Consider the following 16,463-nt stretch of genomic DNA (forward strand, 5'->3'; position numbering starts at 1 on the left):
TGAAGTTGAGTAATTGATTCTTTATTGTCATAATTCTCAATTTGATGAAATGGCACTTGTGGTCCTCATCTGGATACAAAAACGTTGAGCACATCATGGTTCTGCAGATGCATCAACGGCAGCTACTGCTGCGAGTTACATTTGACATCAAGATGCAAATATATTGTTTTTAAACGCCTTGTTTTTTCACATGAATAGCCAGAATGGTGATAAAACTGGCACATCGGCCGGAACTGCGGGCAAGGTTTCCAAATTTACAGTGCTAATACTCCCATAGACTTATCCCATAAGCTCTGTTGGTGCTAATTTACTATCTCATGATGTTTTACTAAATCAGGATGCAGATTGAACTGAAGCCCGAGCTCTGTAGGTATTACTACTACTGTATGATGTGTTATGAAATCAATATGCATGGCAAATTGAAATCTTGCAAGGAAGAAACTATTTTTATTAGAAAAACTTTGGACACCATCTGTTAGACTGTTGGAATATTATTCGGGAACAAGTCTCAAGGCTCGAGTCATTTTAGTGATGGAAAGTCCTTTATTAAGAAGTCAGTGTGTAGCCTGCTAATTTAGAAATTCCTCGTGAAAGAAAATGTTGAGAATTTCTCATTTTGCATCATATATATGTATATATAACCTCCCGTTCTCATCTTACCATTCCAGCAGGGAAAGACAGTGTGAAATAGTTGGCCATTGCCTGTGAGCGAGTTGTAAAAGTTTGAAACAGACAAAAACCAAATAAGCATTGCAAGAAATCAGCAACAAAAAAATGAGCTTTTTCTTGTAAACTGCAAAGCAAAACCAGCTTCGCTCACAATCTGTGTCTCATTTTGAATCCCTTGAAGGAATGGCATTGTTGAAGTGTATGCTAAGGAGTTGAATACGTGCTCCAGAAGCAAGAAACAATTTGTTTCTAATTGTGCTTTTAAATTTCAGGGGTAAAGAATATAAAATTAAAAAAAAAAATAATAAAAACTAAATAGTCTGATAAAGACTTTAAACAAATCAAGACGCGTTTTTGGTATAAAAAATTCTAGATATGATTGTAGCCACTATACTGTCCTTTGCTTTCGTGGTGTGGCCATCAAGTTTTGTTATAAGGGCGTCACCTAACAATATTTTGCTTAGTTAATCTTGTGTCACGCGTTATTTATGACTTTGACCAAATTCGGCGATAATTAATTTAATATTAAGCCTCCGATATTTACAAAAAATAATTTATATATAAAAAAATATTTTTATATTTTTAATATTTAATTATATTATTAAATTATTATTCTGCCTTTAAGCAATTTTTCAAATGACATTTAATATTTTAATTATAATTAAAATATTTTTTATTATTTATATTGTTATGTGATATAATTTTTATATTAGTATTTAGAGATTAAAAGAATGATTCATAAAAATTATCACTCTAAACTTTTAAAAGTTAAAAAAATATTTTAATTATAATCAACAAAATAACTAATCCAATAATTATTTTTATTAAATATTTTTATTTTAAAAGTTATATAAATAACTAACCACTAATAATTAATATGTAACAGATAATAACTAATAAAATATTTGATAATTAATAAAATAATTTATAGCTATTATAATAATTAATATTATCAAATAAAATTTTTATGCTATATATGAATAAATATTTTCACACTTTAATAAGTTAATTTAAAAAAAAATAATTTAATTTTTTCTTTAATCCTAAAAATATTTTTTATTAATTTATTTTTTTAAATATTTCAAATACTAAAAAAAAATATAATTGCTAAATCTCATTAAATTTTATAATTATTATTTTTATTATAATAAATTAATAATAATAATTATTATTGCGGCTTTGAAGTTTGGCTTTGAATTTTTTTTGAAGAATATATTGAGAGCACCAATGTTTGTATCGTGTAAACACATAAAAGAGACAAACACAATCATTAGATCCTTAAATAAGTTTGGATCCCATTATTAATATTTAGTGTGTGTTTGATTATCCATGTGAACAACTTATATAATCAATTATCATGAATTTTCATACATATATATATATATTTTCAATGAGGTAGGGATTTTGTTGGTCTTCTTCATAGGATTCTCTCATTATTCATATATTTAATTAATTACGTCATTTTTAATTTGCTTTAAAAAAAATCAATATTTATTAATTTGTGAATTATTCAATAAACGAAATATGGATATTCCCTAAATTCAAAATTCATTAACATATTATTCAAAATTCATGTAATATCATTGTTGACTAAATTACTTTCTTTAATGGTCTCCATGTACAGCTGCATATGTGCATGGCTTGTTTTCGCTGTCATTGCTGCAGTGACAGCCAACATCTCACGCCCACTATTCTGTGAAAAATTTTTCAATTCACAAAAATTAAATACTCAATATTATTTAAAAAATATATAATCATTTAATACTAATAAAATTTTTCTTATATATAAATTTTTAAAAAATATATTTTAATATTTATTTTCTCACCTAAAAAATATATACATATCAATTCATTTTCTTAGAGAAAGTTATGAAAACACTCTACCCTTTACTTATATATTAAAAAAAATAAAATTAAAAAATAAACAACATTATTTAAATTATTATTGTATAAATAATCATTACACTCCACCTCTACATATGTATATATAAAATACATTAAAGCAAGCAAAGCATACAAAGCAAGTCCTTATACCAAGAAAACTTCTCAAAAGGCATAAATCAAAAGCATTACTTTTATGTGTCTTGCAAAAGCTCTCCCCATCCTCTTTCTTCTATCAAAAAGCAAAACCTCAAAATAATGGAAGACGAGGAAGACACGCCATCACCCTTCTGGCTTCAAGCCACCGATCGCCGCCGCAGCCGCCTCCGCAGCCAAGCCTTTTCTATCTTCCTCAACTCTGGTGTCCTTCTCATAATCTTACTTGTCATAGCTTTTGTTTTTGTGTTCATTGTTGTCCCTTCATTTATTTCTTTCACTTCCCGGATTTTTAGACCACATTTGATCAAGAAAAGCTGGGATTACCTTAATTTTGTTCTTGTCTTCTTTGCTATAATTTGTGGATTTCTTGGTAAAAATAACAACAATAATAGCAACTCTGAAAGTCCAAGCTATCACAGCATATCAAGTGTACAACGAGATGTGCAGAGATCATGTCCATCAACACCTGCTCATAGATGGTATGATCAGAATCATGATCGGCCGGCGGTGGCGCCTTATAATAGCTTGACTAGGTTAAGGAGCTTCAGTTCATACCCAGATCTCCGGCAAGAATCCTTGTGGCTGACCAACGATGAAAGGTGGCGATTTTATGATGATACCCATCTTCATAACTACAGGTTTTCAAGCTCATCGGATCAGCTCCAAGATCATCGCCCACAACAGCAGTATCAGGCAAAAGAAGAACAAGAAGAAGATCTTGTTACTAAAGATATAGCTGTTGATAGTACTGTAAAGGAAGTTGTTTACACCCCACCACCTCCGTCTCCTCCTACTCAACCGCGGTCACCGCCAGCTCCACCACTTTCTCCGCAGCTGCCACCACCTAAGGCTATGAGAAGAAAGGTGAAGAGAACGTATCAAGATCTGGGGCATGAAAAGAGAGAAGAGAAGGGTTTGGAAGTTGAGAAATCCTACATATCATCAACTTATCCAGCCCCGCCTCCGCCTCCACCTCCACCTCCACCGCCACCGGTTTTCAGCAGGAATGAGAAGAGGAGAGGTAAAGATCTCTTGACTCCACTGAGAAGAAGGAAAAAGAAGCAGAGACAAAAGAGTGTTGAAAATCTTGAGAGCTTATTCGACCCTCATCATCCTTCATCTGTACCTTTCATACCATCACCATCCCCACCGCCGCCTCCACCGCCGCCGCCACCTCCACCACCCCATTTCTTCAAAAATCTTTTCTCTTCCAAAAAAGGCAAATTCAAGAAAGTCCAATCAGTTCCACCACCACCCCCGCCGCCGCCTCCACCAGTTACTTCATCCTCTCGCACCCGTGTGTCAAAAATCGTATCTCAAAAAGTCACACCATCACTAGAATCGCGTGCATCAAGAACCAACACCACTCAAGTGGCAGCGTTCACATCCCATCAAGCTCCCAAAATGGTTAAGACAGGAAACTCCAGCAGAGTGGAAGAGAATGACGAAAGCGGCAATGCATCACCCTTGATTCCAATCCCGCCTCCACCTCCGCCGCCGCCTTTCAAAATAAAGTCGTGGAAGTTTGTGCGCGATGGCGACTATGTTAGAGTGGCAAGTTTTAACAGTTCGCGAAGTGGATCTCCAGATTTGGATAGTGAGGACCCATCAGATAAGGAATCGAGTCCAATGGCAAGAAAAGAATTCGGTGGCGATTCAAGAACGGCATTGTTCTGTCCAAGTCCTGACGTGAACACAAAAGCTGAGAACTTCATCGAAAGGTTCAGAGCTGGTTTGAAGCTGGAGAAGATTAATTCTGTGAAGGGAAGGTCAAATCTTGGGCCAAGCCCTGATACAGTTGAAGGAGAACGCCCAAGATAGATATTTTTTTTAATTATTTAATTATTTTTTTTTATTGAGGAAATGTTTATTTGAGTTGATTGAGATCTGTCACAATGATGAAATTAAATTATAGATTAGGAATATGGAAATTCTTATAAAAATTAAACATGAAGGAATCATATTGGTTTTTATTTTATTTTATTTTATTGATAAATTTTGTTCATAGAGTAATCCAAGTGCATTTATCTTTTATTCTTTAGTGGGGATTTTGATTGTGATGTTTGTTGATGGAAATGATAATGAGACCTTATGGATGCAATTTCAGGCAATTTTTGCACTTTAGGCATGAGAGTATGAATTGAAATCTATAAATAAATTATTGTTGTGCAGTGACACATGCTTCTTAATGGCCATGTAATGTGTTTACATATTCATACCCATTGAAATATGTTATATTTAATGATATGAAGTTGATATCATAAATTCAAGACATGTTATACATGCCTCATTATGCACAATGTAAGAAGATTATATAATATTTTAGTTGGATATGAATTTATAATTAGTTTGATTCATTGGTCTGACTCAACTAACTTGCATTTTCAAATAACACCACCACCAGGCTGTAATATTTTATGTTAATTCATCATGGTTAATCAAGCTGCCATAGCAAAAGGCATTCTAATACACATAATAACATAGATAACTTCATACACATTGGCTCAGGAATAAATTACTAGTATTTTCCAGAGTGTCTGTAGGAGACATCAGGCCTAGTTGTTTGACTGGTTCCTGAAGGGAATTTTCTTGCTTTATGCTTAATCCATCTTGCCTTGATTCTTACTTTCTCTATGCTTTGCTTCAAATTCATAGCAATGGAAGGATTCAAAAGACTGGCAAAAAAATTATTCCACTTCATCAGCTTTTTCATTTGCTGCAGAACTGCCTGATCAAGTTAATCATATCAGTAGAAAACTAATAACTAATAATAATAATAAATATTACTAAAAGTGCAGAGAGATGTCAGGTTTAAGGTGAAGATAACGTTGAGGAACAGAAAATTTTGGTAATCTAACATTGTTTGGCCTTGGAATTGTTCAGTGTTCTGTTTCTGTTCCATGCTTTCTCTTCTCTTCTCTTCTCTTCCATGACACACAGTGAAGCCTGTAGGATATCGACCTTTGAGATATTTAGGAAGGGTAGCTAGCTTTAACATCTCCATTAAGGGAAGCTTATCTTTTTGTTTGCCACCTGAATATTTTAGAGTCCTGGTTTTGAACTCCTTGCGGCCATGGGGTTGCCTTGAACATTGAGTTGGAATGATAATGCAACTGGTAATTCTGCCAATGGGATGTGAGAGAATTGCAAGATAGAATTTGATCTTATGGTACAAATTGTATGAACAGGCAACATTCGACATAGAAATGTTCCACAATTGCAAATAGGATCTGCCCTAATCACACTTGCAGGACATTAAACTAGTGTCACAAGTATGCCATCAGCTATAAATTAATGTTGAATAAGTACACGCCTTCCTTCTGATTTCTCTCCCTCAGCATTTCATCATTGAATCATCCCTTAATGCAAGCACCCAAACAAAAGCCATTAGAATGTAAGATTTGATTCTAAATGGGAAGAAACACAATGAATCAGTGAAGGATTCTGTCTATTGGTCTTTGATCCAAAACATTGATCAAGGTGGAAGGAAATCAGTTTGCTAATCAAGATTATTTGAATTCCAGGATAGTGAGGAACTTGTGTTTGCCACAAACTTTGGCAGGCGAAAGCATGTTTTGTACTTTGGAGCAAACGGGGAATGATTTGATGGGTCTAGAGGCTTTGCCAAACGCCAATGTCCATGAATAGCACAGAAAGTGGAGAAACATTAATAACAGTTGAAAAATGGAGAAAAGGCTTGCCACAGAATGGAGAGGACAGCTTCTTTTCAAAGATGGTATTGTATGATAATGCCAGTAGCAATAGAGAAGCCAATAATGGTGCTTGCAGCTAGCCTGTGCTTTAACCAATGTTCCTCAATCAAACACCATCAAGGCTACATTTGCAAGCACACACATAAAGCACCCTTGTATAAAGGTCTAGTACCTGTCTGTGAACCCCTCTTCTACACAAGCTATATTTTACAATCTAGCACCGTCCTCTGCAGGAGACCTTGTCAGCTGTTAAAACAACAAGGAAAATAGTATAGAGGTGAACAACAAATTGTACCAATCCTTTCTCTGGCAATTGATAAACTGCTACTTCCACTAATCATTCTAATAATTATCAAGTTAGAATGCTCTTTTCTAAACCAGCAACATTCATTTTTCCTCCTACCAATACATTTTCAATAATGCAAGCATGCATAGCATACAGCAAAAACATAAAACAAGAGATATAGTAAATAAATATTTCGAGCTAAAAAGAAAATTTTATTAAGTCCAAATGATGAGGACCCATCCAAAAATGGCTACCTGACCATATGGTTTCTCTTCTTTAAAAACTATTAAAAAAGAGAAATTGACATCCTATCTAGAACCACCAATAACAAAAATCCTTAAATGACAACAACAGTGACCATACAGAAACAACAATGAGCTAGAGCTAGAGCTGCATAAGCAAAACTAACAATGATCAACCTAATATTTCGATTCTTTACTCAACAAATACTTCCTCAAAACATCCATAACTGACCCAAAATCAGCCTTAACACTCACAGGTGGATTAGCAATCCTACAAGCCATATCCTTAATATCACTAGAGTGATAATCAATCTTACTCTGAGTAAACTTTAACCCATGAGCAGTACTCACAACCACTGTCCGATCAGTAGGCCCTATAACCCCACTATTCCTGAGCTTAATCAATGCTGTCAATGCCACCCCTGTATGTGGACATATAAACATCCCAGTAGAATCTGCTTGCGCCATTGCATCCATTAGCTCCTCCTCAGTAGCCTCCTCAACAATCCCATTTGAATTTTGTAATGCATAAACAGCTCTGTCAATTGAAACGGGATCACCAATCTGAATAGCTGATGCAAATGTGCTATTTGCTTTAACAGGTTTAAACTCTTTCCATCCTGACTTATAATACAAATACAGGGGATTTGCATTTGCAGCTTGTGCACAAACTAGCCTAGGAATCCTATCCACAAGCCCCAACTCTTTACACATATGAAACCCTTTATAAAAGGCATATATATTACCCAAATTACCTCCTGGAACAATAACCCACTCAGGCACTTCCCAATCAAACTGCTGTAAAATCTCAATTGCAGCAGTTTTCTGACCCTCCAGCCTCAAACTATTAAGTGAATTTGCTAAATAAATAGGCAACTCAGCAGTAACCTCCCTTATTAACTGCATGCACCCATCAAAATCAGTATCAATACTCAAAACAAAAGCCCCATTGGCAATGGGCTGCACTAGTTGGGCCATGGAAATCTTATTTGCTGGTAGAAAAACAATAGAAGGAATACCCGCAGAAGCACAGTAAGCAGATAGTGCGGCGGAGGTGTCACCAGTGGAAGCGCAGCCAACTCCAACCACTGGTTTGTTCATTTTTCGCAACCTGTTCACTTGGCTGACCAGTACCGTCATACCCAAATCTTTAAAGCTCCCAGTATGGCTGATCCCACAATGCTTGACCCACAAATCGTTCATGTTCAAAAACTGCTTCCCATATCTCTCCGCCCAAAACAGATTCGAGTTCCCTTCAAAGGCGCTAACAATATCATCGCTAGATATCTCAGGCAAAACCCACTCCTTCTTAGACCAAACTCCGGATCCGTACGGCCAAGTGGTCTTCCCAACCCGGGAATCGAAGAGTGCACGCCAGTAAGAACCCGGGAAGGCCTTGAGGGCGGAGATGTCATGTTGAACGTCGAGGAGGCCACCGGACTGAGAACGGTAAACGATCTCATCAAGGGAGTATGATTCTGAGCAAGTGGGTCCGGCATTGAAGGGGACGTATTTGGCGGAGAAGTTGTTGTCGGGTTGTGGGTGAGTAAGGCTGTGGCGGCGGGCCTCTTCGCGGATGTTGCAACCTTTGTAGGTAGTGGGGGCGCTGGTGGTTGGAGATGGAGCTGTAGATTTAGAAGGATTATCAAAGGTGGAGGCTTTGATGGAGAGGAAATGAGGAGTGGGTTTAACATAGCGAGAGGGTGTGGTTCTGGTTTTAGAGGCGAGATATGGAGATTGAAGAAGCGAAGATGCGGCCATTGGAGAGTTTGAGAGAGGAAGCTCTAGTGAGAAGAGGCTTGGTTGGTGAGGCGTGAGTAGCGAGGACCGGGAACAGCGTAATTGACCAAGATCTGAGGGATTCCAGTAAAATTAATTAATTTCATAAACAACGGGATGCATAACGGGGAGAGGAAGGGGAATAAAGAAAGGAAAATAATTTTTATTTTATATTTTTTATATTTTTTTATTTGAGAATGAACGAAAAATGATGAGGGAGAAAAATAAAGTTTATATATTTTTTTTATTTTAAAAAAATTAAAAGAAAAAAAATAATCTTATTTTTTTAATTTATCATTTTACCCTAAATTTTATAAATTATGTGAAAGTTAATATAAACAAATAAAAATATATTTGAAATTTTCTTCAATCAAGTATTTTTTTTTCTTAAGTAATTTATTTTCCCTTTAAATTAAAAAAAGTAATAAATATAAAATAAATATTATTTTTTTTAATTTATTTCTTTCACTTTTAAATATGAAAAAGTGATAATTTCCTTTTATTTTTTATTATTTATTTATTTCCTTTCTTTTTTTTACATTTAAATAAAAACTTAATTCGTTGGAATGGGATACCTATAAAATATTAAAAAAATAAAACAAATTATAAAAGCTAAAAAGAGTTGTTAGATTGATTTTTTTTTATTTTAATTTAATTTTTATATTTATAATAAAAGAATCTATTTTTTAATTTAAAAATTTTCATTTAAAAAAAATTAAACGTATGAGAATTTAATTATTTCTTAAAATAATTTATTTCAAAAAAGTTTTAATAGTAATTTTATTATGATAAGTTAAATTTTAATAATTATATTAAAATTCAATCAACATTATTAAGTCAAATTATTCGTTAAAATTTGGCTATTTAAGGGTTTGCCTGAGAAATAATTAAATAAAATTTTTTGAAATTTATTTGAGAATCTAAATTTCAAATATGAAAAAATATCTAAAATTTCTTTTTTAATAGGAATAATTATATTTAAATCAAATGAATTTTATTAATAAAAACTTGATCAATAACACATTTTGAGATTAATTAAAATATTATCTCTTTTATTTTTAACATATTTTAGTTTAAAGAAAAAAGATATTATTATTTTTATATTTATCAAATAGCTAAATCCTGGTAAAATAAGGGGGGTGTTTATATAAAAGCTAACAGAGTCAAAATTTTATAAAAAAAATTTGTGAAGAAATTATTTTTATATTAATTTAAAAATAAAATTTGACATGACGTGTCACGGAATGAAACTATCTGTGTGACAGTATGGGGTATCGACGGTACCGTTTCAGTTGAGTAGCAAAAAGCCAAGTGCAGGGCAAGAAGATGCGTATAAATACTCCACCCACCCGCACCCGCTAAACCCTTAAACCCTAAACATAACGAGCATAAGCTTCAGCAATAGCAAGCGAGAGACAGAGGGAGAGGGGGAGAGTCGAGAACAACTCTTATCAATTGGGAGTTGGGTAAAGTTCTTTTATTCTATTCTTTTTGGTTTCACTACTCAAAGCCCATTTTTTTTCTTCTTCTCTGTTTTCTCTCTCTCTCTCTCTCTCTCTCTCTCTCTTTCTTCTCTATTGGAATTATCATCATTCTCTTGCTTTTTTCTAAAACCCGAATAAAATTTACTAATATGTAATATTTTTTTTTTCTGGGTTTATGGAACTATTGTCGATATTTCTTAAATTTTCAGTATTAATTTTCGTTTTGTCTTTCACTTTCCCAGCTTTCTGAGCTAAGCTGCTTTTTTATTATTTTGTAATTAAAATTTTAAAGGATTCTTTTTTCTTGTTTCGCTTGTAGATTGTTTTTGTTTTAACACTTCTTGGTTGTGCAGGTTTGCCTAGCTTAAAGGGAATTGCTTCAGGATTGTATATCCTTTTGTTGTCAGTGTCAGAGAGATAATATACACCATATATGCTTTAGCACACACATCTTAATTTCAATTTTGACGCCCACATTTATTAGTATAATTTTGACACCTACAACTGTTAAGTGTATATATTGATATACAGACGTATTTAAGATTTTTATCAGATGGCAATGGATGGAAGTTTCAGTCTTGAATCTGCAGTCAAGAGGTTCCTTTCACGATGCCCAGAGCTTGCTAGAACTCGGAAGCTCAGTTATCTTGAAAAGAAGGTGGCTGTTTAGCAACTTATGTCATATTCTTTGTTTGAGAGAAACAAGAGAATGATAAGTCCAATGCACTTCTTTTTTTGTATGGAATACAATCTAGGCTTTATATGTAATGATTAGGTTTTCTTTATGCTTGTTAGTTTGTTGGAAATCTAAACGCTTAAATTGATCTTCAACAGGCACTATGGTAGCTACTGTTTCTGGTTTTCTATCGTTTGCCCAAGTTAATTAGGAACTATGTTTTTTTGGTTTGACAACTTTTTGATGCTAATAATTGATTCTACCCCAAATGGACATGACAAAATCAAATGAATTGAGACTGTTTATTTATGGTATTTTTTTTTTTAATTCAAATATTCCTCTTTGAACATGGGTTGTGCAGGGACACATGGTGACAGAAGAAGAAGTTATAAATTCAGTAGCAGAACTATTTGTGAACCCAAATTATACAATCCCCTTGATTGGGTGTCTCAGACCACTAGCTCGAAAGATCATAGATGAAGCTGTGTCTTTGTTAGGCCAGTGCAATCTGAATTCCAACCTGGATGGCACTGTGGTGGATCCAAGAGAGCTTGTTAATGGAGAAGATGCTTATTTTATTGACCATTACAATCAAAGTGGGAGGGGTTTGATGCTTCACGAGTTTGCTTGTCTAGCTTTATGCCGTGCTGTTGATTTGGATCATTCTTTATTGGGGTAAACTGATTATACTATTTACTTTCAATTATTTATACTATTTACTTCAATTATACTTTCCTGCATTATGTTTATATTAATTCATGGAAAGGCATTATAGAACAAGTGTGTGACATGGTTACCAACATGGTGATGCTATTTCAAATTAAATTTACTGGCTATTTTTTATTCTACATGAAACATATGCCTGTTTACTTGGTATAGGTCTGTATCTGCTTACTTCAAATTTGCATCACCTCCCTTCGAACGCGTTTGGAGGAAAAAAATAGTTCCTGAGCAGTTTGAGGTAATTTTTTGATTTCTAATGTTGTTGGATTATTTAATTTTTATTTTAATTACCTGTGGATTCATTTTCTGAATAAAAGTTCTATAATGATTCTTTTTTTCTCTAATTATGATTGCACACTTTCTTGTGCACCTGTAACTCATAATATGCTTCTATGTTTCCATCTGTGATTAGATCTAGTTTCTTATACTTGATCTCCTGTTTTATAAATTTAGACTCCTTTTTTTTTCTATTTTTTCTTTCTTTTTCTTGGGAGGTGGGTGATGTGCTATTTCTTTTCCTCCTTTGAACTAATGGAACTTTTTTGTTGGGAAATGAAGCCATCATAGACACAATCATATTAAAAGTTTAAAGTTGAGTTGTAAATAACGTTTATATTGTTTTATTTTTGACCTTTGAGGACATTGTATTCTGTGTGGCATTACAAATTAATATCCAAAAAACTGTCAAGTTGTTGCACCTCCAAATATTAGAGAGTTGAACACTCATATTTCAAGTCTCAATAAGTAATTTTTATTTTTGACCCTGGCATTTGGTGATAAAGGTGTAGGCCTTCTTATTTTTTCGACTAAAATTGTGGCTTATAAAGTGGTTTTAATTTTTATTATAAGTAAGAATTTGTAGATTATCTTCTCATATGTAGTTCATTATATGTTTCGCTTTGGGTTGTGGAATAGTTGTACGAATCCTTTTGTATGATTAGATTTTCAAGCACCAAGTGATTTGAATTGAGCATACAAATCGAAATTTTATGAAAATCAGAGATGAAATTGATGATTTGTGTTTTGAATCTTATGATGTTATTTAATTTTGTGATTGACTAGATGAATTTTTTCCCTTTTTTTTCCCTATAATTTCCAATATCCTTTAATCATTCCATTTATTATTTCATTTCTTCCTAGTTCCTCAATTCCTGGTTATATTTTTCCCCTCCTGGCCTTTCTTTATCTTCCTTTTCTCTCCAAAGGAAAAGGCACTGCAAAAGCTGTTCGTAAGCAAAATAGAGTTTAATATGACTCTAGCGGTCTAGTTGTAGTGTTTTATTTCATTTTTTGGTTTGTATTTGTAATATTATAAAAGTGATTGAGAAAATCTTGCAGTTTTTCAAATATAATATACAGAGCATACAAATGTTGTAGTTTATGGAGCATAAAGTTTTATTGAATTGGTGCATTGTGAAACTCAAGAGTACAGAAGTCTCCATTGAGAAATGAATTGCATATGTCTTTTAGGCTTTGCATGGTTTGCAGAATGGCATGGCATAGGGGAAGGAATAATATAGCTATTCCATGTTGAATAGCTATTCCTAGAATTTGAATGTGGAATATCATTCCATGGAATAATAATTTTGTAATTTCAATTTTTCATTAAATTTGAAAATGTAAAATAATTATTATTTAGAGCGAATATTTTTTAAATTAGTATAAGGTAAATTAAAAAATATAAGTGAAGAATTGCTATGCTATTACTATAATAGCTATTCCATTTTTACTTTATTCCATTCCATGAACCAAACAAGTCCTTAGTGTATGTCTGTATTGTATGTAAGATGAATTTCAAATGTTTTGATCATCAAATTAGTTTGCGAATATGTTTTATCATTTGCCTAATTGCATATGTGATGTAGCTTTGAAAAAAACAGACCATAGTTGGACAGGGATCCACAGTTCCATACCAGCTACCCTACTAGCAACTGCCTTCCCAATTGGTCACATAGTTTTCCAGCATCTGTTGATGTATCATTGTCCTATTATATGTTAGTTGTGTACAACTATCTGTCATTTCAAATTGATTATGAGAACTTGTATTGAATCTTATGATTTGATTTCATATTCATAAACTTAGGATTTCAGTTCATGATTTGACAACTGTAGTTAAGGTTATGTTTCTGTTCTAACAGGTAATAAGTGATTGCTTACTTGCTTCACAAGTATCTTACCGCTTCCTACTTCTGGAACCGGAATTTTTCTCTGTAAGATGGGATTGGTCCTGTTTTCTAGAGCTTGTAAAGGTAACTCTCAATCTTGATATGAGCCATGGTGCTCAAGATGAGGAGATCTCAGACATAAGATGGTGTGGAATACAAATACTGTCCATCTCTTTGAAAATGAGTGACAAAGCAATTGAAAATTTTGGTGTTGGAGCTGAAGAAGCAGCGTCATGTTTATTGCGGTATGTTTTGTGAGTTCTGTTGAAGAAAGTAACTTTTTAAATGATTTTAGTAGTGTCTGTCCTTATAATACTACCATACTTTTGCTATTTTAGCTGGGAAGAGTTCTGTCAAGATGTAGCTATGGAGAAGGCTGGCTTGTATGTTGAATCATCTGAACACACAATATTGGGTTCTATCAATGGAGGAGTTGATTTCAGCCAACAAAACTTTCCAAGTTCTTGTGACCATTATTCACTGGTTTCATCACAGATTCATAAAATTGAGCCAGTGATTAAGAGTCGTAGATTGGTTAACTGGTAGGTGTTATCAAACTGGAGAACACAATAACTATTCTTGTTGTAATTGATCATAATCATCATCTTATCATTTGAAATTTGATGGATGTTGACACATTTATTTTTTAGTCCCACACCCCCAAGTTCCCAATCATTGGGACTATTTTAGTCAATGTCACCTGAAAATTGTTTTTTGGAACCTATTCATTTAATATGGATCTTCACGCTTCTCTTTTTGATAGTGATCCTTCTTGTGATTTAGGAATGATAAATCAGGAGGCAATCCATTTGTAATGACATCTACAGTGAAGAAAAGTTTTGATATGGTACTCTTAGCAGTGAGTCAAAGGTGGCCTGTTCTTCTGTATGGCCCTGCTGGTGCTGGGAAAACTGCTCTCATTAGCAAGTTGGTTCAGGATTATGGGAACCAAGGTATTTTAAATTATTAGGGTTAGAGATCCATTTTAAGAGACAGTTTCATTCTAGCAAACTTTCCTACTTGTGGTTTTTAAACACTTTCGTAGATGCCTTTAAATCTCTTTAGGAATTTACGGGATTACAATTTTGAATTGCATGCAAGTTTCAACACTATAATTTTTATTTTTTTTGCTAACAAATCACATGAAAAATTATGATGGGGAAGAGGTGAGCAATATTCATCCACAAGAAAATAGGTAGCAAAGAAATTGAAAAAGTTACATTTTATGACAAATGTTCAAAAAGATATTATGTATTTTAATCAGAAACTGTTGATATAATTTTTAGTTTGATGCTACTTTTATTAACTTTAACATAATGAACATCTTATAATCTTTCTAATGCCCATGTTAAAATGGTATACTTGGTATTTCTAGTTTTTTGTGATGTAATAAAGCATCAGTAATTTTGTTTAAATGCTACTTTGAATATTAGAACTATATGCAAGAGCTGTTCGCCTTTTGTTATATCAGAACAAGATGAGTGTTCTTAAGTTTGCCTATTCCAAGTATTGATGAAAAAAAAAACAGTGGAAACCATGAGAAAGAGAGAGTGTCACCACATTCTTCGCGCATAACACACAAGCCTTAAACTTTTAGGGATCTTAGTCTTTAAAGCGTGGCTAACTAAAGGTTAGTTCTAATAATGCCAACATAGGCTTGGAGGATTTGTACTACTGTCCAGAGTCCAAATTCTTTTTATCTGTATGCATCGAATAATGATAAAATCCAGAATTTTGGGCAATGAAAGAAATATTTTTTATTACTAATATTGCTAAATAAAATATCAAAAATTAAAAGGTAGAACTTTATATCCAAAATTTAGAAATCCCATGGACTGAAAATGAGGAGAAGTTATAAAATTTGTGTATCTACTTCAAACACATATTTCCAAAAATGAATTTGGGAACCACTAGAAATCTTTTTTTTATTGATGCAAAATAGTAGAACAATCTTGTTAAATAAATTTCCAAGGGTCAAGTGAGCTTGATATGTTGAAGCATTTGGAATTAAAATCATAAAATGATTGTGGTGGGAAATGCGAACCAGGATACATTCATGGAAGCTGATAGAGACCTGGCTGAAGAGATGCTGAGGTTTGGTATTGTAAGGTGTTTTGATCTTATGAGTTTGTTAGTATAAAAGCGTGGCTTTATTTGAGCATAAGGGACAAGTATAAAATTAATACCAGAAATGACTGTAGCAGAAATTAAAAGCAGCTGAAAATAGTTAGTTTGTACATACCTTAGTTGACTTCCACAATATTGTTACTTTGACAGAGAATGATGGAGGAAGAGGCTTCATTTATAGCCCAACCTAACTAGTTAGTTTTTGGTTCTTTTTGCATATCACTGTTGGAAGATTTATGACCTATGAATTAATTAACTTATGTCCTGCTCTTCCCATTCCCCAAAAAAAAAATGTTCTTTAATTTTGTGAATTGTTTCCTGATGGTTATTTCTTTCATATTGTTGTATTAAAAAAAAAAAACAGTTCTCTCTATTCACATGGATGAACAAATTGATGGCAAAACGTTGATTGGGACTTACGTATGTGGTGAGCAACCTGGTGAATTTAGATGGCAACCTGGGTCACTTATCCAGGTTTGTATGCTTTATAATTTTGATTTCAAAGATTTTGGTTTATTTGATTGTTAATATTCCCTTTCACTTATTTGTAACATTGTTA

At 33.3% G+C, this 16,463-nt stretch overlaps 3 protein-coding genes across 8 annotated transcripts in view; 2 read left to right on the plus strand and 1 right to left on the minus strand.

The window, feature by feature from the left end:
- The first annotated feature begins 2,672 nt into the window (after nt 1–2,672).
- On the plus strand, nt 2,673–4,722 carry LOC110641542 (uncharacterized). Its single transcript, XM_021793321.2, has one exon. The coding sequence runs from the start codon at nt 2,809–2,811 to the stop codon at nt 4,528–4,530; it is 1,722 nt and encodes a 573-aa protein (XP_021649013.2). The 5' UTR covers nt 2,673–2,808; the 3' UTR covers nt 4,531–4,722.
- A 2,177-nt stretch (nt 4,723–6,899) lies between these two features.
- On the minus strand, nt 6,900–8,788 carry LOC110641540 (threonine synthase, chloroplastic). Its single transcript, XM_021793320.2, has one exon. The coding sequence runs from the start codon at nt 8,709–8,711 to the stop codon at nt 7,128–7,130; it is 1,584 nt and encodes a 527-aa protein (XP_021649012.2). The 5' UTR covers nt 8,712–8,788; the 3' UTR covers nt 6,900–7,127.
- Nucleotides 8,789–10,081: 1,293 nt separating this feature from the next.
- The window catches only part of LOC110641539 (midasin), a 45,067-nt gene continuing 38,685 nt past the window's right edge, over nt 10,082–16,463 (plus strand). For 4 of the 6 annotated variants that reach the window (XM_021793316.2, XM_021793317.2, XM_021793318.2 and 1 more), the window contains exons 1-8: nt 10,082–10,195; nt 10,567–10,871; nt 11,251–11,564; nt 11,769–11,850; nt 13,751–14,022; nt 14,116–14,319; nt 14,561–14,730; nt 16,269–16,378. In XM_021793316.2, coding sequence (XP_021649008.2) covers nt 10,767–10,871; nt 11,251–11,564; nt 11,769–11,850; nt 13,751–14,022; nt 14,116–14,319; nt 14,561–14,730; nt 16,269–16,378 — 1,257 coding nt within the window. In that variant the 5' untranslated portion in view covers nt 10,082–10,195; nt 10,567–10,766. The remainder of the gene's footprint in view (nt 10,196–10,566; nt 10,872–11,250; nt 11,565–11,768; nt 11,851–13,750; nt 14,023–14,115; nt 14,320–14,560; nt 14,731–16,268; nt 16,379–16,463) is intronic. The other 2 variants (XM_058150833.1, XM_058150830.1) reach the window with 2 other exon arrangements.

The sequence above is a fragment of the Hevea brasiliensis genome, chromosome 1 (assembly GCF_030052815.1).
Source record: "Hevea brasiliensis isolate MT/VB/25A 57/8 chromosome 1, ASM3005281v1, whole genome shotgun sequence".
In the NCBI taxonomy this organism is placed as follows: domain Eukaryota; kingdom Viridiplantae; phylum Streptophyta; class Magnoliopsida; order Malpighiales; family Euphorbiaceae; genus Hevea; species Hevea brasiliensis.

Coding starts and splice junctions, on each gene's coding strand:
- LOC110641542 (XM_021793321.2), top strand. CDS start 2,809: ATGGAAGACGAGGAAGACACGCCATCACCCTTCTGGCTTCAAGCCACC.
- LOC110641540 (XM_021793320.2), bottom strand. CDS start 8,711: ATGGCCGCATCTTCGCTTCTTCAATCTCCATATCTCGCCTCTAAAACC.